A 22,904-nucleotide genomic window follows, 5' to 3' on the forward strand; every position below is an offset into this window, starting at 1 on the left:
CTTTTCCTGTATGTTTTTGGCTACACAAATGAGCAAATTAACCGTTAACAGTGCAGCAGCGCATGTTTTTTTCCCCCTGACTTTATAAGGCATAGGAGCATTAGCAAGCCACACAGCCACGACTGATGGGCATGCTGCCTATGGGCAGCTATAGCAGCCCAGGGGCATGGAGTGGCTTATTCCTGTACCTCTCTCCCACACAGAGTTAAGAAATCAAAAACAGCATTTGGAGAGCTTGACCATCAACAAAATAACATTATCACTTGTATTTGCTGTTGGCACTTTCCTCTAAGGTGCCTGTGCAGCTATTGCTTCCCTTGCAGCAGTACTGGGCACACCCAAGAAGCTGCTGGGTGCTGCAGTGGTTTAAGTGCCACGTTGACCATGACGTTTAAAAATAGAGCATTACGTTAAATGGTTCCTAGGACTGCCAAGAGCACTGGAGCAACCTGGTATGGACATGGATTTTCTTGATATTTAGCATTATTTTTTCTAAAATACTTCACTCTCCCACCGGGGATGAGGGGTGGGAGTGCCACGAAATTAAACGCGTGACGCCGACAAACGAGAACACACAGCCCGGCGCGTGCTGCCACACCGGAGAGGCGAGGCCGGGAGCCCGCAGCCGCCAGGGCACGCGCTCCGAGGCGCCCACGCGCGGCCACCCCGGGCTGCAGCGCACATGGCGCCCGTGGCGCGGGCCGTGGCCGCCACCGCCAACGGTCGCCGCGCGCGAGGGCCGTTGGGACGGCCGGGCAGGCGGGGCACGGGCGCCGGGCAATGCCTCGGGGAAGTTTGTGCCTCGCTGCGCGCCGTAGCGCCCCGCGCGCCCGACTCCACGCTGGCCGCGCAGGCGCGCTGAGGGGCCGCGCTCACCTGCTCCGCGCAGGGGGGAGCAGCCCGCGAGGCGGCTCCGCGGCGGCGGCGGGAGGCAGCGCGGGGCGGGGGTAGCGCCCCTCGCCCGCGCCCTCCCCGGCGCCACCATGTTCAAGAAGCTGAAGCAGAAGATCAGCGAGGAGCAGGCGCCGCCGCGGGCCGCGGGGGGCCGCGCCGCCCCCCACCCGCCCCAGGTACCGCGGCGGCGCCGCCCTCCCCGCGCGCGCGGCCCTTAGGGCCGTTAGGGGGCAGGGATGGGGGGAGGATGGGGGCGCCAGGCTCGCGTGGCGCAGCCGGTGCCTGAGGGGACAGGGAGGTTGGGGGAGTCTGTGCGGTGAGATGTCAAAAAGTGAGCGCGGAATGGAGGGGACCGCCGCTCCTGTGTTTTTGTTTTTCCTTTTTTTTTTTTTTTTTTTTTTTTTGGCCCCAGTGGGATTTGATAAATGAAGTTGCTGATAACTGCTTAAAAGTAATACCCTCCCGGGAGCAGGCTTGCAACTTCGGGGGCACACTTTCCTCTCCTCTTTGTGCTTTCAATTCCTGCAAGTTCTTTCTGTTACAGTCACTTAGAGAGCTATTTTGCCTATTTTGGTCCTATGCTACTTTTTTTTTTTTTTTAAATCATAGGAAAGCAGAGAGTAGTATAAAAGTGATATAAATGCATTTATTTTTCTCATAATAGTAACATAATTGTCCATTTTTTGTGTATTTAACACAAAAATGTAGTTAGTACTGTTTTTTAGCAAGCTGCAGCCTGGCAAGGACGATGTCACCCATGCAGATATGCTGAGGTTACAGAATATGTCTCTCGGAGCGGCAGTGGCCAAAAACCGTGGCGATTGCTTGATTTGCTGTGTTGGAGCACAGTAAACTTGCAGTATTATTAGTTTGAATTTTGGGGGAGAAGATCTTGACGAATTAACTTAGTGCTAGGACCTTTGGTGTTCAGTCAGATACTCACCCCTTGCATATGTCTGGCACCTGGATGGGCTAAGTGTCTTTTGCCTTTCTGAAACCAGTGCAGAGACAGCATAGAATCGTTATGGCTGGAAAAGACCCTCAAGATTATTGAGTCTGACCATAAACCCATCCTCGCCATGCCTGCTAACCCATGTCCCTAAGGGCCTCTTCTACCTGTTTCTTGAACACTGCCAGGGATGGTGACTCCACCGCTTCACTGGGCAGCCTGTTCCAGTGCTTCACTACTCTTTCTGTGTAGAAATTTTTCCTAATATCTAAGCAGGCATAATCTCTGCATGTTGTGAATGACAGCCTGGAGGCAGATAATCTGTCTGATTTGAGAGGCAGATGACTGCTTGCCTGGGTGGGATCCAGATGTGATGAGAACCAGCAGTGATCTGGCACTGCACAGCCCTGGTGTTAGGGGAGCCATACGTTTCTCCAGGTGTAATACTAAGGTGAACACTTTTTCTGAACCTCTTTGTAGGCCTCCCTTTTCACTAGATTTGCTAGTTAATTACTGTCAGCACTCTGATTCTGGAAACATGCATTTTTTTTCCCATGTGCTAAGAGTGTGTCAGTATGTGGTTGCTGACAAGGAGAAGAAACTCCCTTTGCTGCTCCAGGAGTCTGTTTCATCTCCTCAAATAGACCCGTCCTCAGCTTCAGAATCCTCCTGGTCTTTGCCTAGGGCCAGAGACCACTTCTGCGGAGTGTAGTATCTCTGAGGTGGCTCTAAATTGGCAAGAAATCAGAAAGGAACAGAGAAAACTGTATACAATCTTTGGGGCAAAATCAAGACATACCTAGATACTCTGTAGAGAAAATGGTGATAAACACTTGAAAAGCTTTTTCTTTCTGCTTTCTGATGTTTATAGACTGTTTTCTGAAGTGACTGGAATTAGCTTAGGGGGTGGGAAGAGCAGGATATTAGTACAAGCAGATTTTGGTTGTTGCTCAGACCTTAAAAACACCTTTGGAGCAAATTATTTTTCATCAGTGTATAAAGCTGCTACAGTGTCATTTAGTTCTAAATAAGGTGTTTGACTTTCTAGGAGTTTTATTCTGAGTTGAGAAAAATCTAGCCATTAGGTTGAGACTGTAGATATGACTGATTTTGGAATAATTTACTGTATTTGGTGTGATACTGGTTTTATTTAATTTCTAGCCAAATGATGAGAAATGTACCCATAGGTTTTTGATATATAACATAAGTGTAATTCTCCAAGCTCCTGATTTGGCTTGAGGAGGGGGTGGAGAGGGCAGGAGCATCTAACTCTGTGTGTTGGGCTTGTGAGAAGGGGTTTTGCGTGGCAGAATGCAAGTGTAGAATTTATACGTAGCAATATGAATGATGCCACTATACTGAAATGCTGGAGGGATTGTACTGTTTTTTTGTTTGTTTGTTTTTGGAAGTAGGATTTGGTCACTCTGACTGTTTTGTAGAATATACCTAATGAGAGGTTTTATTAGCTAGATTCTCTAGAAACTAGCTGGTATTTTAGTGTTCATTAAATATATACTTCATGTTTGCAGTATGGAACTGGTAAACTAAACTTGGGGTTGGTCGGCTTGCCTTTTTGCAACCTCATTCAAGCTGAAGTTGTGAAATAGCTTTCAGTAGATGTTCAGTGCTAACAGGACTAACAAGTTGCCGTTGACCTCATAAAATGTGTCACTTTCTTCCACTGTCCTTGTTTGTTTAGATCCTCTGATTAAGATTTTCTTTGTTTAGATTATTTAAATAAGCAGATTTTAAAAGTCTTGCAAATGGATAGGTATAAATCTACTTTCAATCATTTTAATAAGAAGTAGCATCTGATTCCTTTAAGAAATTAACATAAATACTGTCAGAAGGGGAAAAAAAAACTTGTAAAAGACTATTCATTAAAAATAATTAACTATTACAATGCTAAAATATTAGGAAGTTTGAGTTTCAAGTATGTTTTCAGAGGACCACGATCATAATTTATTAAAATAACTTAATTTTGTTACATGCAGTCAGGTAAAACTTGTCACAAACATCTAGAGGGACTTGAAGTGTTTTCTTTAAAAGGAAATTTTATGTAGGACTTTAGTAAAGTATCAGTTATTGTTAAAATAAATTGTGATGTGGAAGAATTAATTCTGGACTTAACTTGCTGAAACATGTGATCTCTGTGTAGACTCCTACCAAATCTCCTCCAAGTGGCAACAGAAGCAGGACATCTTCATTTACAGACCAGAGTGATGAAGGCACTTTAACACCAGACAAAGAGGTCAGTTGAAAACTTTTTCCTGTATTTTTTAGGTTTAACATTTCACAAATCTAACTAGACATACTTGATTAGCCTTTTATAATCTTCGGTCTCACTTTTTCCTGTCCATTTATACATTTGAATACTCTGACTTTTAGTTTAAATCACAATATATTTAATATTACCAAAACAGGCATATTTAGTACTACCAAAATAGACTTTTAAGCTGTAGTGACTAACTCCTAGATTGGGAATTTCTTTTATGTCCTTCTCCAGGGTTTAAAAATCATATCCCTTAACTAAATGCAGTAAGGTAGAGATAAGAATTATATTCAGAGTAGTAACTGTTGTGCTTGCCTTTTATCACTGAAAAGCTAGAGATCCTGGTAATGCTAGAGGTAGCTTGGGAGAGACTGGCCTAATGGCCTAAGCCCTTGTGAATATGTATCTATCTATATCAGTAGAAATTATCAAGTTAAAAAAAAGGAGGAAAGAAAGAAAAACTGAGCCAAATTATCAGGTGTCCAGTGTTATTAAAGTCCCTTATATCAGGACTATGGATGACCATTACTTGCATGTTATAGCAAGCAGTGTCAGTGTTCAGCAATCATCTTTATTCAGCTTGAGGTTTTGCTGAAATATTTTTTTTAAATCAAAATGGACTTAGAGACATGTATAAAAATGGCAGAAGGAGTAAATTTGAAAGCTTTGTCATGTTCCTAACTATATATATATAAAAAAAGAAGTATTCTCTGGATTTTTGTTGAGTAAAACGTTGTCCTTCTTTCAGTGGGCCCATCTATTTACATTTTTAACATTTTTTTTTTCAGGAGATCATAAGTTGTGTCTGTAATTTTTCTTATACTGTGCTGGACTGTATTAGTTATTACAGCACGGCTATTTGTTCCTGTACTCATTTTGGAAACAAAGGCTCCTATCTCATGGCTTGGTTTTATGCTTCGGAAATATGCTTTGTAATGTTGAGTATTGCAATAAATACTTTTTTTGTTTGTTTGTTTTGTTTTGTTGTTGTTTGTTTGTTTACTTACTGTTGTATATATAGAATGACTTTCCTCAGTCCCTGGGGGGAAGATTTTGTTAACTGAGGCTCACAATGTTAGTGAGCAGTGTCACCCTTGATAAATTATTGAGTATTTCAGAAAGGAGTTTTCTGTTTTTCAGGAAAAACAACCTGCATTTCTGTTCTTAATGCAGAGCATAGAAGTGGCATATTGCCTTGTGAGAGCTGCCTCACAGTGCAGTCTGGAAGGAAGGAGCTGGTGATGAGTATCCCTGGCATCTGTGACCAGTGTAAAAATATGGATTCCTTTCTAATATGTGTCTGTAGTAGAATGTGACGAAGGTTAGGGGAATACTTTGGTCAATGTTTTCAGACTTTCGGAACAACAGGAATTTAGTAGTGTATGAAGTGTTGAAGCCCGAGACACCGAATGATGTTTCTGCGTGACTGATTCACTGTTTTAGCTGTCATTGACTTGACATTACCTACATGAAAGAAAGAATTAATACTCTTTTTCCAATGGGAAATAGTAAGGAGAAAGATTAGGCGATGACCCTAGTTATCCCTACTACTCCCTAGGCAGCAATCACTTTTCTGCTCAGATGGTGTAACTCACACATCGAGTCAAACTCAGGAGGCTTTTTCTTAACTGACGTTTAGCTATGAGGGTGGCTGTTTTTATTTGAGATCTGAGGAGGACTTGTGCATCTGAAAACTTGTTTTCTTTTGCTGTTGCATCATTGGGTTTAATAAAAGGCAGTATCTGTCTTAACATGCCTTTTCTCAGTTTTGTCATTGGACCATTGTAGGTGCAGAAGAACTATTCTGATAACATAGTATTTAAAAAAAATAAATACTTTTGCAAAGCCTTTTAAATACTGATAAGTTACCTGCATGTTTAAGTATTCCTCACTATCTTCATTTTGGTGGATTTTGTCTCACAGTGCTTCATTTGACTTACTTTGCCCCAATGTTTTTTTTTTTTTTTTTTTTTTTTAGTATGTTTTTCCAGATAAACAGGAGAAGCAAAGGATACCCCACAGGATGTGCCAAGTTATATTGGAAGAACATTATCATGCTCTAAATACAGTGGCTACACTTGGAACGATCAGAGGGGGAGAGAAGGAGAAATAAGATTAAGAATGGAAACAGTACTAAAGTAATCTCAGATTTGCAGTTATCCCTGGGCTTAGAGACCTGCTAGAAGAATTTTATTTGTGAAATATATTCTGTAATAAAAAAATAAGAAAGCACTTTGCTGAGGAATAGAAATTTCCACTTTTTAGTAAGGACTACTGTTATGTCATATGGAAAGTTTTACTAAAATAAAGATAAATTAAAATCATCAAGACATGGAAGCTGCTTCAAATATTCTTTGTAGTTCTTAACAGAATGGTTAAAAGTAAATCATAATTGGAATTTATTTGTTTGGATTGATTTTTTTCCTAAAATTCAATTTAATAACAGTAATGAAATGAAATACAGGCGTGTATATATATTTATATATATTCCCTCTGTTACATTTTATTATGCCTCCAGTGGAATATATTTTCAGATTCTTAGTGACATAGAATCTGTTACAAGCTCTGCATGAGAAAGCTTAATTTTAAACTGAATATTTTTAGAATAAAAAGTTTCAGTGAGGGAAAACCTTATTTTTTATCTGATTAATGTTGTAATTTTATATTAAACAATATGCAGGCAAATATTCTGTAATTTGTAGTGATACAATTTATTAAAAAAGTGAGAAAGTTTTGAAATTTTAAACTTGTAGCTTCGTTCATGAAGCCCTTGCATAAGTTTGGCTTTTCTCTGCCCACTCTTACAGGCCAAAGAGGCAATGTTACAGAGGAGCCCATAATTTCTTCTTGTGGGAAAGCAGAGAGTCTTTCTGGTTCTATATTCTGTTTTTGACAGTTGCCAGTAGCATCTGACTGGAGTGGGACATGAAAGTTTACACTTCCCCGGACCTTCCAAGAGTTTGCAGCTCAGGTGCTTCCTGAGTCAGTCGTGGTGTCGTTGTTTGAAACAGCTCAGGATGATTAAAACTTGCCTGTGTCCTGCTGCTTCCAGTCTTTCCTAGGAACGGACAGTGTTTGGATTTCAAACTTAATTTGTTACTGCATTGACCCCTGAACACAGTTCTAAATGAAATAAATCAGTCGTATTCAATATGATTTCTAGAAAATTCTAGATATCTTTCTGTTCTATAAATATTTACAAGACTTGCTTGTCTGCAGAGGATGACAAAGCTAGTTCTGAGCCACTGACTGAAAGTAAAGAGCTGGTGGCTTGCTAGAGGTGACCTGTCAGTCGTGCATGTACGAATGCCACTCTCATCCTCACAAATGTTACAGAAGTGACAGCAGAGCACAATATGCATACACGCATATATATATATAGCTCTTCCTAGTACTTAAGCTGATCTAGCGATGTACTCCTCAGTCTTACTTTAGTGCTACATAATGCCTGTGTTTTTCTAATGAAACATTTTTTTTGGGGTGGGTAAATTAAGCAGGACAGGTAAAATGGGAAAGAAATAATAGGAGAGATTGTTCTTTCAGTACCTTTGCTAATGCTGTGGTTTTCATTTATTCATTCACTTTCACGTACTTCTAAAGAGTTAAGGGTATGCAGGGGTAGTTGTCATATATATTAGTTTTTTTTTTCTTTTTTAAATGCCAATTTAAAACTAAATTTTGGAGGCTGTATATCCTAGCTTGTGTCTAAAGCTGGATTTTACAAATCCTGATGAATACGCTTGCGTGTTTTAATTTGCTCCTCACAGTGGTAAGCAAATCAAAAAAGGTTATGTTTGATCTTGGAATTTCTTTTTTCCTTTTTTTTTTGAAAATTATAATGCGGCACTCAGATTCTGTTTCTTTTTCAATTGCAGAAAGAAATATTAAATCTTTAGTTCTTCCTTAATTTTGGTTTTTAAGTACAAATCCTTGCTGTGTTCAGGGTAGTAAAAAAAAATAGATGTTGCATATTGCACAAACCTTACCTAAATAAAGTCATTAAATTACTGAATTAAATGCATTTTCTTTTTCCTGGTGTTTCCTAATTTAGAGAAATACAAAAAAAAAAAAAAAAAAAAAAAACGGTGTGGATTATCTTTTTGATAAGAGTTGAAGCTCTAACCCTTTGGCCTAGTAGCTGACAGCCCCAGCCCCTTGAACTGTCAGCAGCTGCTGAGCGAGCACTGGCTTTTCTCTTGGGCAGGCTTACAGTCCTGTCCTCCCGTCTTAACTCTGTACACAGCATAACAAACCTGTTCCTGTCAATTACAGACGTTTTCAGGCATTAAAATACAAATGCACATGCACACTGCTAATATTTTTTTGCACATTCTGTATGTTTCAGGCAAGCTTCAGCCCTGCTGGATTCCCTGCTTTTCTAGCTGTGCTCATCCTGTTATCAGGTGTAGCGCTAATGTAATTTTAGTGATACGTGAGACAGTGTAGCACTAGGTGTGTTTAGTTTGTCTCAGGTTACTAAGGTAATTCAGAGCAATCTTAAGGCCAAATCGTGAAGCATTAGAAGCGTTTGGGGAAATACTAGTATCTGATCCTGGCAAACTAGTTAGTGTTTTTTAATTTGTTTGTTTCCCTTGCCTATTTTCCAGTCAAATGTTTGGGAGACTTGTATATAAAAAAAAAAAAGTTTAATTTGCAAGCTAGTATCAAAGCCATACTGAAGAGTTAATTTTAAAAATGCAGCTAAAAACAGATGTTTATATTGGAAAGTGTTAGGTAGTGTAATTATAGGTCTCATTAGACAGCTCTGCCTATAGTGTAGCTGTTAAAATGTAGCAGATAATGAGCTGTTGAAGAGCCAAAATGCTGTGAGCAGGTACTTAAATATATTTGTTTGTGGGTGCCCAGCATCTGAGAAGGGAGATCAACTTACTGCTAGGAAGATGCAACCAGTTCTAAATGTGCTAAGAAAATACCATACCTGGACAGTGGTTGAGCATATTCTCCCTTCGATAGTTGTGTGAAGCATGAAACTCTTCTCGTGGCTACCAGGGAGAAAATATCTTGCATTTTTATGTCAATGACTGCTTTGCCTCAAGCAGCGCTGTTGTCTTCTGCCCTTCTTTACTCATCAGTTTGGCTCCTTCCCTTTTGTGTTTGCCCTGTGTTTTTTTTTGCCCTAGACTCAAAGAGCTGCAGAAGGAAGCTGAGATGACTTAGTGACATTCCTGCCTCAGGGTCTCAAATAGCATCTGTGAAGCTCAACAATCCTGTTAATTGTATTCTGCTGTTTGTGTAAACTATTAGTTGTGGTACAGACGCTGGAGTTACATGGCTGCGAACTTGACCAGTACTGCATTGATTTATATTCATCATGGTTTTTTTCTTTATTTTTCTTAAAACTATAACAACTAGTAATATGGACTAGATACTGGAAGCTGTGCAGAAGCTGATGCCTTGATCTCCTGAACTTGCTGAAGAAGGTTTATATATACAATCTGTTACAGTATGCCCACCAAGTAAAATGAGATTTTACAAATTAGCTCTGTTCTTTGTTTAAACCACATTGTCTTCTTGCCTATAAAGTGTTTTTCTATTAACCATTTGAGATCTTTACTGTGTAACCCTCCTGTCGGAGCACAGTTGCGCTGGCACAGTCATGAACTGAAGAGGGTGACTGAAAACCCAACACAGATGCTGAAGATACAGTCTAAAATTTAAGTTTTAGATAAAGAATAACTTACTAGAGATGAAATACAATTTCTTTTTAATATGAGTTGCTTGATGTACTATTTATTGGAATTTGGCTGAAGTGTAATAATGCTGTGGTGAAATTCCACTACTTAATATTTTGAGAAGCAAACATTAGCATGCTGTTAATATGAAGTGATAATTTGAACCATCTGTGATTCCTGAAATTCTTGACAGTCACGTTTTAAAATAAACTGGCTCAACCAAGCTGAAGATAAAATATGTTACATCTTGAGAAGCCTCATAACGCTTCGGTTAGTAGTGTTTGCTGTAATCCGTTTACAAGTGCCTTGCAAATATTGTTTCATCATCTTAACTGATGTTGTCTAAACACACAGGGTGATTTTTGTCTTAAAGATTTCATCAACATTTTATTTGTGATTGAGAATTTATATACTTCTAATTCACAAGGCCATGAGGCTTGATTGTCGTACTGCTGCTGTGCGTATGCTTGTGTGTGTATATGTAGTGATGGCTGTTCTTTTTCTAGCACTTAACCTTGTAAAAGTACATGTGAGAGATGCAAAGCTTGGCCAAGTTCAAAGCATCTGTGGCCACCACCACTGGCAAAAACTTCCAGGAAGAAAAGTTTAACACTTTTTTGTCAGCTTTTTTATTGTTTTCTTTTCTTGCCTAAAAGCTCAGATGAGGATAGGAATTACTCGGGTTTTACGTATCTGAATAACTCTCCAGAGGGAGCTTTAACACAACTTACGCTTGTGGAAAGTTTAGGTTGTAATTCCTGCCTGCTTCAGAGTGCGGGTTGAGGTTCACGTTTTTCTTCATTATGGGGCAACACCGCAAGAGGGGAAGTCCTACCTTTACCCAGCAGGACCTTTGCTTCTCTAGAACCTGCCCATACGGTTCTGTGCCCGTCTGTAGATCTGATAGAGCAGCCGATGATCTGACGGGTCGGGAGGGGGGACTGGTGACCAAACTCAGCAGGTGGCTGTAATTGCAGCGGAGGAGATGGGCAAGGGAGGCCAGGCCCACGGGCAGGAGCCGGGGAGCGGGAGGAACGGCACCGTCCCTCTCAGTACAACCAGCCTGCGTTTGTAGGAACATACATTTTAGAGTGAATACTCCTGCAGTTGCCTTGTCCATGAAGACAGCTTGCAATTTGGGGAGGTCGGGTAGAGTGGGGCAGAGGTAGGGCTGGCCGTGAGCCAAAGCTCCTGTCCCCTTGTCGCTCTAGACGATTTCCTGATAAAAGGAGCAAGGTTCTCCTGCAAAGGACTTGTATGTTAGCGCTACCAGCACGCAGCGGTGAATCAAGTGGGAGGCAATAAAAGCACAGTGTTTAGGTTTGTATTTTCCTTTGTTTTCTTCAGGACCGGTAATTTAGCTTTAGGCTGCTCAGGCTTTTAGGTAGTTCTTTTTCTCCTAAACTGTCTAATTACATTAGAGGAAGTCTTCTCTGTGCCTGAAAGGGAGTCAGGGCGGATGTTCAGAGATAGTGTAGAGCTGTCACTGCACATTATGCACTTAAGGTATTTTCTGAATGTGCTTAGTAGACAAATTATAAATCATGTAGCATTCCCGATCTTTTTATACCTCAAAACACTTCTTTCAACTGCAGATTCAGCTACTGGAGCACTGGTGTGAATATAATACTTTAGAAAATGCAAACTTTAATTTGTTTTGCATTAGAGTTGATTCCTTAAAAAGAAACTTAGTGGTGTGGAAAAAAAAATGTTCTGAAGTAACGGGAAAGAAAAGCCATATTGTGTTTTGATTCATTCAGCAAAGAGCACAATTCTGAAATCTCAGTCTTTAGAAAGCTGAACTTGGGGCTTTTGTGTACAAGTAAAATCATGAAAGAGTAGTATCTGAAAGCTATTAGAGCACCCTAGCAACATTAAATTACATTACTTTGCATATATATATATATGCCATTTGAATTCAAATTCAAATTTCTTTTTCTTTTCATATTTTTAATTTCTAGGAAGTAAGGCCTCTTCTCCTAAACTGGTTTGATAAAATGATTAATTCAACTTGCGGTGGTTTTATAAAATAATAAGCTGCTAGCGCTTTGTAAAATTTTATAAGGAATAAATTTCATATTTTGTATGAAGTTAGAATTCTAGTGTTCGAGAGCATCAGAAGAGGAAAATAAATATAGCAAAGCATACACTTGATATTGTTTGCTGTGTAATTGAAATACTGATAGAATTTTCAGAATGAGTTTTTTCACATGTAACTTTTGGGAGCCGTGTACGGAAACAAGTCGTGCGTAGATGTTCCAAAAAAAACCAAAAAAGCAAACCAGTGTCAGTGCCTGAAATACTTGTTTATCCTGGGTTAATCTGGGATACCCAAGATCCTATTTATTTATTTGTTTATTTATTGTACATTTCTTTTCCTCCAAATGATCAAAACCTACATTTGGGCTGTTCTGAAATGAATGATCTAATGCATATTTTCTGCTTGTGTCTTGGCTTTATCAGTGTTTGTAGTTTCATAAACTGCCATCCGTTTTTACAGACTTTTTAATGGTGTGGAAATACGGAGTGAAACTGCTTGCTTTGCCTTACTACGTGTTTGATTTTCGTTTCCCTACTTTTTGCATTGAACGGCAGCGGCTAGCTGGGATGATAGCAGAGCCTGCTTTCCTCTCTGAGTACACTATCTTTGCTTTGGATCCCACCAAGCAACCTAAGCCACAGAGTGACGGTGTGGTGAGTCCTCCAACCCCTCCTAGCGAGGCTTTTAGCAGGGGGAGGAGAGCACTGTACTAGAAGGCAAACCTAGTGTTGCTTGTGGCTTCTTCTCACAGAGGCATCTTAACTACCCTGTCGCTAACCCTGCACTAAATGTCATGGAGGTAGCACCTGATAGCTCCTGCCTGGTGTGGTGTATGGTGTGGATTTATTGTAACATTAAAAGAAAAGAAGATTAACACACTTTCTGTTATGCAGGAAACCATACTCTGCCCAGTTTAAATAAGCTTGTTGCTTAGAATTTATTAATACTGTTGAAAGTCCTCATTGTTATGTATGTCTGTATGTATTTCAAGATAAATGGATATAATAACACTGATAATTTATCCAAAAATTACATCCTTTTTTTGCTGTTTACAGTGAAAGCCTGCCAATGGTGTTTACCAATAATGGTAGCAGGAAATCTTTATTTCACATAGACACTACTATGGAAATCCACCTACTTCTAGGTGGCTATTGCCACAAGGATAAAATAATCCTCATTCAGAATTATTAGATATTGTATTAAAGGTATGTTTCTTTGCTCGGGAACATTGTTTGCCCAAAATACACCTGGAGAAACATGGTGAGAGGAGACCTAGGGGAGCGGAGAAGGAGCAGGCACAGCAAGGAGGGCCGGCTGCTCCTCCAGGTAGCTCCCGCTTCAGGCGCACGAGTGAAGTCACCATCTTTGAGCTGCTCCAGGACCCGGGGATGGCCCCCTTCCCGTGCCTCAAGGGCGAAGCGTTCCCCAGCGCACCGTGAGGGGAGGCAGTGGTTTATTTAGAGCCCTGGCTCATCCTTGGACTTCATTCTGACTTTGCTTTTCCCAATTGGCCCGTGTCTTTTTTTGCTGTGCTGCAGGGGCTGGAAACAACAAGCCCCTGAAAGCTGTTAAGAGGATAAGAGATAGATAAGGAGATGGACGTAGCTTGACATGCTGTGGTCATGCTGTGTTGGGATTGTCTCCCCAAGCTGAGCAAGGCTGGAGTGGGACGGTGCTTAAGAAGGTGATCTGAGGAAGTCTTCAAATACGCTCATGGATTAAGTTTATCTAGGATGCATTTCCCTGCGAGCACCGATCTAGTACCAGCTCAGTTGTGATGCTCTCAACATGGGTCTTTCTGATGGGGGGGAAGGTGGACCTTCAGATTGGGCTGAAATGTGTAGCTGTGAAACACCAGACTTGATTATCACATTCTCAGTAGTTAAATGGTATTTCGGATGCAGCGGTAACTACTTAATTTCACGTCAGATATAACTTATTTTGCTTACAGCTATAGCTGTGAACAATTGCATGCTGTTTTTCACTATAGTACAGAGTATCTCAAACACAGTTGCATTTCTGTGAATGCTCAAAATCTTGCTTTTATTTTCTCTTAGTTCATGTTTTAGTGACTGCAAACACTGTGTATTTATATATAGGATTGCACGCACAGCAAATAATTAAAATGTCTTAGGGTTGTACAGGAGTTATAAGAGTTGCAGTTCATTTGTACAACAGAACCTGTAAAACTTCTTTTCTCTGAACTGTGCTTTTGTGCTAAGACTGGGGGGAAATGGGAGTAAGGCAGGGAGAAAACTGATCATAAAAGTTTAGGAGGAAGAGGAGGGCTGATTATGTTACTTAGAAAATGTACTAAAGTTGAAGGAGATTGAATGTTTAATCAATGCACACTCACACACAAATGAATAAAAGTTGCTAAAACACCAGTATTTTAAGTATTTCTTAACAGTGAGGGTGACAGAGCACTGGAACAGGCTGCCCAGAGAGGTTGTGGAGTCTCCTTCTCTGGAGATCTTCAAAACCTGCTTGGACGCAGTCCTGTGCCACGTGCTCTAGGTGACCCTGCGTGTGCAGGGGGTTGGACTAGATGATCTCTAGAGGTCCCTTCCAACCCTAAGCACTCTATGATTCTATGATTCTATGATTTTAGCTGTGTGTGTGTGCAAGGGATGTATAATCCAAGGGAGTCAGCACCGTAGAGATGTGGCTGAAATTGTGAGTTTTACCACTGGTTGCAGAGCATCTGAACACGAGACATAGGAAAAAGTGGGGTACAGAGATTAGGAGCAGAAAAGTCTGAACTATATAATACTAATAAATTAATATTTCATTGTTTAATGAGGTTTTGGGTCTTTTGTGGGGGAAGTACAGAGAAGTGTGTGTGTCAAGTTTTGTACAGCTTGTATTTCCTGAAAGTTGATAATTTCTTACTGGGCTTAATTTGAGTCCTGAAAATCCCATTACTATTTTTTTTTTCTCAGATAACTTTTTTCCTTTTTTTTTGTTCCAAGTGCACTTAAATATAAGAAGATACACCAGCTTAAGCAGTGCTGGACACAGTTATACTTTTCCTGCTATCATTTTTTTCTGTTTTTGGTGGCGGTTCTTTGATTTGTGACTAAATAATCACTGAATAATTTGACTGAAGATGTCAACACTCGCACATGTCTCTTATTGTACTAATCCGTGCACATAGAGCTGCTGTAGTTTTGTTTATTGCAGTCTGTTTTGGAATTTAACAAACTAGCCTGTTTGCATGGAATGAGTCTTAATAAAAATAATTGAAGTACTAAAAGCACAGACAAGCAAAAAGCAGAGATGCCATTTGCAGGAATCAGTGGCGCTGCCCTTAGACCTGACTTTCTAATGTTTGTTTTTCCTCCTGCAGAACCTACCTAAGCTGCCGGTTACCCGACCTGCAGAAAACAATGGGAGTGAATCGGCCTCCCCGCAGGTATCTGTGGCTTTGTGTGTGTTTCACTGCCATCCGTTCTTTGTATTCGCTTAGCCTAGGTGCCCAGTATGCAATGTGTATCTTTACACTGGAGTAGGGATGACCAAGTACTTCAGCATGTTATTACAACGATTTCCTATTAAGATTCACTAGGTGGTTCTCTCCCTGGGTGTGGTGCTCTTGAATGCAGTTGGGGATATGAAGAGCTATAGTTTATAGGGGCTCGTGAGGAGGATTTGCTGTCGTGGAAGAGACTGCCAGCCATGTGCTGGTGGTACCTCACGCTGGGTATGTGCACCAGATAAGGAGCGCTCACCTTGCTTTCGGAGGGCGTATTGCTAGGAAGTTAATTTCTTCCTGAAGGAAAAGAACTGATCGGTTGGATAAAAGCTGTCGTCAGTGATAAATAAGTGTGGAGGTCATGAATACATGATTCAGAACGATTTTAAGTAGCAGGGCTGATATTAGCATCTATTCCTGGCCTGCGCGTAGTGTTGCAATGTTTGGTATGTTGGCAGCATAGTGCAGTAGTGCTTTAAAGTCTCTGCTGTGACATCTGTAGTGTGCAGTGCAGTAAAGGAACAGTACACAGTGCAGTTTTAGAACAAGGACTTTAATCGCATAAATCAATAGCTGCATTTTTTGTGAAAATGGTAAAGCCATTTAAAAAACAGAGACAAGGACCTTTTGAGATGGGATACTAAACAAGGCATTGTACCATGACTTTTACAGTAGATCTGTTCTCACAGTCAAAGGAAAATATTTTTGTGTCTTTGAGATAAATACAAGCTTCTGTTTAATACACTAGGAAGTGAGTCACTCTGGGGCACGCAACTATGCTACAAACAGCTATAGATTATATTTTAGCTCTGTGTTCTCAGCTTTTTAATAGGGCTACGTAGAAATAAGTTATTTTTAAAAGTTTAAGTCAGAGCTGTAGTTCATTAAATTAAGCTGCTGTCTGAAATTTCCATCTGGTGGCTGCATGTGTTCGTCTCTTTGACTGGAAAGATGGTTCTTCTAAGGGAGTGGTAGCTGTGTGGTGCCGTGTGTATGCTGTCGTGTTACGTGACCATGGTTCTTTTGCCCAGGTCAGGTCTCTGTTTCCTTGGCTTTAGTTCACCTGTCTGCGCGAATTCTTGAAAAACAGCGCAAAAGAAATAAATTCCTTTGTGTTTTTTTGCAGCCAAGTGACACTCAGTCTTTTGCCCAGAGGCTTCAGCTCCGGGTTCCTTCAATGGAGTCATTGTTTCGAAGCCCAGTGAGAGAGTCCCTTTTCCGCTCATCTTCCAAGGAGTCCCTGGGACGCTCCTCTTCAAGGGATTCCTTGAATCGGCTGGACTTGGACGCAGTTGGTCCTGCCTTCGACCCACCTTCTGACATCGAAAGTGAAACAGAAGAGTCCCTGGGAAACATGGAGAGCCTCAGCAAAGAGCAGCTCTTGCAGCAGTTGCGTAGGACAGAGCGCAACTTGGGCAGCTGTCGAGCAAAATACGCGGAGGTAGGCAATGCTGTTACTGCCCCACGGAATGGGGAAAAGCACTTGGGGCTCCCAGGTACTGCTGGCCGTGGGTAATCTTTGTTTTCCTATCCATTAAGAACAAATGGATCAACACAGAGCTAACAGGAAAGTTTAATGATTACTATAAGTCTAGGTAATTTGGGCCTAGATAAGCCAACTATTTTTCTGGTGATAAAAGTACAGAAATATTTTTCTTCTCTTTGTAAATACTTTGTGGGAGCAGTTTCCCCAGCCTGTGAAAGTGACTGCTGAAATCCTGTCCCAGCTCATAGAGTTCAGTACAGAGCTGAGCACAACTTGCAGTCGTGTCAGTAACTTTTACTTGGCTTCTGAAACCTGTTCTTGAAGACTTCCATTTATCTCATCTTCCATTTAATTCAGAGTGCAGTTGTCCATCTTTCACTATATTTTAGCTCATGTCATCATTTCTGTAATAGATACTTTTTTAAAAGTCTATGTAAGCCGAGTGCTGCTTAAGCAAAAGTTCTTCAGTGTTTGTTTTTTTTTTTTACTACAGTTTGATCAAGTCTTAACTTTTTTTCAAAAAAATTGAATGAGGGTTTCTTTAGCTCTTTTGATTTGAAAAAAAAAAATGCCTTGTTGGAGCTTGGGAGAAATACAATAAGAAATTAAGATTAAAAAAAAATCTCTTTGAAAATAGAATACAAAGTTGACACCTCAGTGATACAGTGGGAAAACATCCATAATTTTTATTTCCTTTTAAGTGCAAAATAAATATGATTTTGACATTAAGAGCTGCTTTAAATTCTCAAAATTTTGTTTCTCAATTGTGTTTGAAGTATGTTTTGATTTAGAAGTTTTGAAGTGTGGATTTCTTTTACTTTTTAATCAGTTTTGAAAAGGGTATCTTCTTGTTCCAAGTTGCAATTATGCAGTTCAGCTTTGGACAGCTTATGCAATTGTGGTCATCTTTTTAATTAAACTAGATTGTGCAGTTACTCATGAACTTCCTTTGTCAAGTTACAATGAGAAATATTGTTCACTTCCAGCCAGTATTTGTCTCCTTGGGTATATGTAAATCACATGAACTGCGAACATTCAGTATTACACAAACTGTTTTTGCTAGACTTGCAAGTGTATTTTTTAAATGTATTTTCATTTTAAAATTAACTTTAAGCTCCGTGGGGTATAACCTAATTGCTTTGTAATGTAGACTTTGTTTTTAAAGTATTTTTATAAATGGAAAAGCAAATATTGCACAAGATAAGTGCATATATATGTTTCTATCCGGGGACCTTGCTGAAGTGAAGTTAGAAAATATAGCGATATAACTAAGCAAATTGTGTTGACAGCTAGGAGTAGATGCATTATCATCATTATACTTGATGTTTATATTTCAGCTAGTGTCTGCCTATCAAGTTATCCAGCGAGAGAAGAAAAAGCTACAGGTAAGCATTAATTCATTCTGTTATTCGAGTGTTTTTCTGAATCCTAAAATGCATAGTCAATATACAGATTGGATTTTCAATATGTATTTTGTGTATATATAATGAGCGTGTTTAAAATATAAATATAGCATGCATGTGCATGTATGTATATGTATAAGCAAACAGACAAAAAAAAACAATACAAGACCCTTAGCTGGGTCTACTATTTGTCTGTCCCAGTAACTGCAGGTTTGGTATTGTGTCCACAGAATTCGGGTGGTATTTCAGTACTGCAGATGGTAATTTGTGATAGCACTTAAATATCCAGTTAGACTTGAGAGAGATGCAAATCATAAATTCTTGTGCTAAAAAAGCTTCTTTGTAAACTTATTTATAGTTGATATATAAAGTTGCATTTAATGCCCATGTATGTAAACATGTTTACTCTTCCTTTTTAAGGGCATTCTGAGTCAAAGCCAGGATAAAGCACTCCGCAGAATTGGAGAATTGAGAGAGGTAAGTGCATTTATTTGTTGAACTTTTATTTTACACCACGCAGAGTGAGGATTTTCTGTGTTTAGATTTTTATTGTTCACTTTGTGAACAGCAGAAAGTTCTTCCCAGCAGAAAGTTTTTTTTTTTTTTTTGCGGGGGGGAGTTCTTTTCATTTGTTTGTATTGGACTGTTTCTCTTGCACGTTTCTAAGAGCATTTCATAGTATTGACTGAGCTACTTTGTTGTTCCTTGTAAAGTAGGTAAAACTGTATGTGGTTCTCGCGGTGTTGTTGGCTCCAGCAGTGGAGGTGCATGTGTGATTTGTTGCTCTTTTAGTATTGATATTTACTATTAATATTAGGTAAACATAAACACTTTTAAAAAAGATTCCAGTCTGCTTTTTTAGGACAAAAGTAATTTTTCAAATGAACTTTATAGCTTAGATGAGAAATTGTTTCAGTGCATTTGCATCAGAGCTTGATCTCAGCAGAATCAGGTAAGTTGTGCTCTGATCCTTCCTCTCCTGAGGTTACAACAAAGTTGAAAGGAGACACTGCACTATATTTGGTGTTAACAGTAAGTGTGTTGTGTTGAGGCAGTCCTACGTACAAGTTAGAGGAGGGAGCAAGTTAAAGCAGCCAGTTCATTAATGCCAAATTAAAGTGAAGCAGCCGCATTTGCACCGCGTTGCCCAGCCCGGGTCCGTGAGGGCCTTTGGGCACCGTCGCCACCACCCCCGCTGGGCACCACCACACGCCCGCCCTGCCGCTCCTGCCATCCCCCGCACAGCCAACGATCTGCAGAAACAGGGTTGCCACAAGCTGTAGCCTGGTGGTCCTCGCCCGTGTGGGGGTTGATCCGGGTAGGCCGACGTTTAATGCCACGGGATCGCATGTTGGCCCAGGTCCCGGCTCCTTCCTTCCCTCATGGAGGAGCCGTTCGGAGTCTGCCTCTGCCTGGGCGCTTTGCGTGGGCTGTAACCTCTCTGCCCACAGTGCCATGGAAGGGCAAAACCCCACGGTGTTAGGTCAGAATTGTTTTTTTTTCCATTTCCGTAAGGGGGTCAGGTATGAGAAACATGATCTTTAAGTCTATAGCCTCATGCTCTGGTAGATGGAGTTTTGCGCTCACTGGTATTTGGTCAAATTTGGAAGATATATAGTCTAGAATTAAAACATTGTGGTTATAGGGTTGCCTTCCCCCCACACTGCTTTAATATCTTTTTTGATATACCTATGTCTAATTATTGCTGTAACTGCGACTCATTACAGCATCTCCTACTTGAGAATTCCTTTTAACGTTAAGTAAAGACACAAATATGCAAGGGTTTGAGCTTCTGTCATAGTCGATGTGTGTCACAGAGAGGGACAGATGAAAATATTTTAGTGTGAAAAAATGATGTTCTTTATAATAAATACTGTGGGTTTATAAGACGCTTATAAATCTAAGACTAAAATTAATGAAAAACCTCAAAAAATAATTCCTTGTTCTTTCCAAGCCTAAATATTATACCATAAAGTCAAACAGTCTTACAATGGAAATTAATCTACAAATTAAGCAGAGAGGTTTTCATTGTGGAAGCTAAAGTGCTAGAAAAGAGATCACTCCCTGATCATTTGTTGTTGTTATTAGTTAAGTTAGAAAACCCTTTTATTTGTCACACACTATTTTTCCTATAAATGTTTCGAGGAAGGCAAGTCTCTTGTAATAGGGCCAAGGGATCGGAGTAAGTTGACAGCGTGCAGGAGTCCCCGGAAATGAACGTTTCCTTTGCTTGCCTTCATTATTCCCATCAAAAGCAATTCTTCAGCAACAGAACAGCAGGTGTTCTATTTCTAAGTAGATGAGAATATGAAATCTAGACTTCTCCTGTTTTGTTTTTGGTGTTTTAATTGATGTCATTATAATGCTGTGTGGAATGTTGTATAGTAAAAGCAATATGCATTTTATGGAAGTATTCTGGGGAAGTATTCATTAAACCACAATGATTTTTTTAATATTACTTCATAAAACCTAAGTTTTCTAAATTTCCTTTTTGGTTCTCATTTGAGAGACGTTTATTTATGATTCTCAGGAGCTCCAGATGGATCAACAAGCTAAGAAACATCTCCAGGAGGAATTTGATGCTTCCTTAGAAGAAAAGGATCAACTTATTAGTGTCCTACAAACTCAGGTAAAATATCTTACCGAAGAGGTGTTCTTTAAAACTGCTCCAATAATTAGGAATTTATTGATAAGTTATGATTATCGAGAAATTAAGTGGATCTTTGTGATAGTGAACACCTTTGTAATATGTCACTCTTAAATACACTTTTTTTTTTTATTTGTAATGTCTGTGTTATTAGGTACCTATTATCTGTTTGAGCTAAATTGCTTTGACCGACTGTATGTGTTTTGCTTAATTGGTGCTGGTTTCTTCACTCATGATGCTATTCTTACGGTAACTGAAAATGTAATTCTGGTTAAAAAATACTAGAATACTTAAAGATACTTTTTCCTTTCTCAGAGATATCAATTTTATTAATTATCTCTAGTTGTGAAGATGAAAACATGATGTACTTAAAATTCTTGTGTTTTTAATAAAAATAACATTCTGTTTAGGTATCGTTGCTGAAACAAAGGTTACAGAACGGCCAAATAGGTATTGAATTACCTGATCCAAATAGCCAATCTGAATCACAAATTCAAAGTCCAACAAAAGAAATCAGTGCAGAAAATACTATGGAACCAGGAAGTAATGGTAGGTACTGAGGCTTTTTCAAGAGATCTTGAATTTGTAACCACGACTCATGCTGTTGCAGCAGTGACGTATTTTTCTAGAGAGTGACAGTTTTTATCTGAAAACAGTGTAGTAGCTAAAAGTACAGGACAGCACTTTAAGATGCTAAATTTCCATAAGAATTCAAATGTGGTACATCTTGCCTTCAATAAGGATAATATTTTTGTAAGTATTGCTGTTGTCAGAGGCTTTTGCTATCTCTGCTGAATATTATTAGGTGGTTCTGTCCCCAAGTAAGCCAGGAACCGTACCTAGATTTTTAGAGAAAAAAAGGTGTGTTTCCTTTTTCATTTGCCTGGAAAAAAATAAAAGGCCATTGTCAGTTTGGAGATTCAGGCTATTGAATAATCTCTTAAGTGTGCCTCTGATCAGGAGTTTGAATTGTGGGACTTCCAGCGTTGTTTAAGTACAAGGAGTATTGCTGGTATATTACGAAAGTGTCATTCATTAGTGTCCTTTATGAAAGACAGGGTTTAGATTAAGGTGAACATGCATCTTGAAATGAGCTTTGGTCCATATCTGTTATGATAGGAATTTTCGGATGTTTGGGTAGGATATGGGTTTAGGTCAAAGATTTGTTTTAGTGTGATGTCTTTAACAGTGCTCAGGAAGAAAACGAGAAATAATATCAAATTCCCAGGAATCAGAGTTCTAGATTTTTCCTATGCTAGAGGCAGTATCTGGACTATAGCCTGCAAGAACTACAGTCATGAACTTAACCTCTCTCAATTTCTCTAATCCTGTTTTCAGGATAGGTACTCTTACTGACTCCAGAGCATCAGGATAAAACACAAAAATATGAATATAAGTAAAATATTGCCTATATGCTAGTCATACGGAGCAGAGCAGAGCTCTGGGAGGTGACAAACTTGGCCTTTACCCTGCAATATGCAGCATGGCCAACTTGAATACTTTTGAATTACATCATGCCCAGCCCTGAGAAAACAGGAATCTGTCTGCTTGGCGCTTGAGAGCTGTGATTTGCTTCGCTTTGCACTTTTTCCTGCTTGTGAATATTCTGTCAATGGCAGCAGACAGGTTCATAAATCATGATAACTTTTCCGTTGCATAGAAAATGTCTTTGAATAATAGTTTGCTTTCGCAGCTTGTATAATAATTGAGGTTTTGTAAATTCTCTGACCTTTCAGCAATGCTTTTGTAGACAAGTTCCTGTAGTGTTGTCTTGAGGCTTTCTGGCAAATTCTGGTTTACCAGACCTTTCAAGTTAGTACTATGCATATTGTTTTTAAAATGAGCATTTTAAAATGTGAAATAAGTTTGTAAGTGTCTGTGCTTGGTGAAGTCCAAGGATTTTTGAAAAGCTGTCTGGAAAAAAGATTTTTCTTTTCTGATGAATTGTTTCATGGATGGCTCATGGTAACAGGTTCAGCTTCCCACTTTCTATAAGTAATAAATTAAGCTACCTTTTTTGGTGACAAAGAGCTGAGAGAGAAAA

At 39.6% G+C, this 22,904-nt stretch overlaps 1 protein-coding gene across 1 annotated transcript in view; it reads left to right on the top strand.

Annotated features, from left to right (window-relative positions):
- Positions 1-969: 969 nt before the first annotated feature.
- Positions 970-22,904, top strand: part of GOLGA4 (golgin A4) — a 56,458-nt gene continuing 34,523 nt past the window's right edge. The window contains exons 1-9 of the mRNA XM_088521364.1: positions 970-1,070; positions 4,002-4,094; positions 12,404-12,502; positions 15,199-15,264; positions 16,451-16,765; positions 18,148-18,195; positions 18,634-18,690; positions 20,744-20,842; positions 21,271-21,409. Of these exons, the coding sequence (XP_088377490.1) occupies positions 984-1,070; positions 4,002-4,094; positions 12,404-12,502; positions 15,199-15,264; positions 16,451-16,765; positions 18,148-18,195; positions 18,634-18,690; positions 20,744-20,842; positions 21,271-21,409 (1,003 nt within the window). The 5' untranslated portion in view covers positions 970-983. The remainder of the gene's footprint in view (positions 1,071-4,001; positions 4,095-12,403; positions 12,503-15,198; positions 15,265-16,450; positions 16,766-18,147; positions 18,196-18,633; positions 18,691-20,743; positions 20,843-21,270; positions 21,410-22,904) is intronic.

This window comes from Tinamus guttatus, unplaced genomic scaffold, assembly GCF_059628265.1.
Source record: "Tinamus guttatus ecotype Peru unplaced genomic scaffold, ASM5962826v1 Tinamus_guttatus_pri_ptg000119l, whole genome shotgun sequence".
Taxonomy (NCBI): domain Eukaryota; kingdom Metazoa; phylum Chordata; class Aves; order Tinamiformes; family Tinamidae; genus Tinamus; species Tinamus guttatus.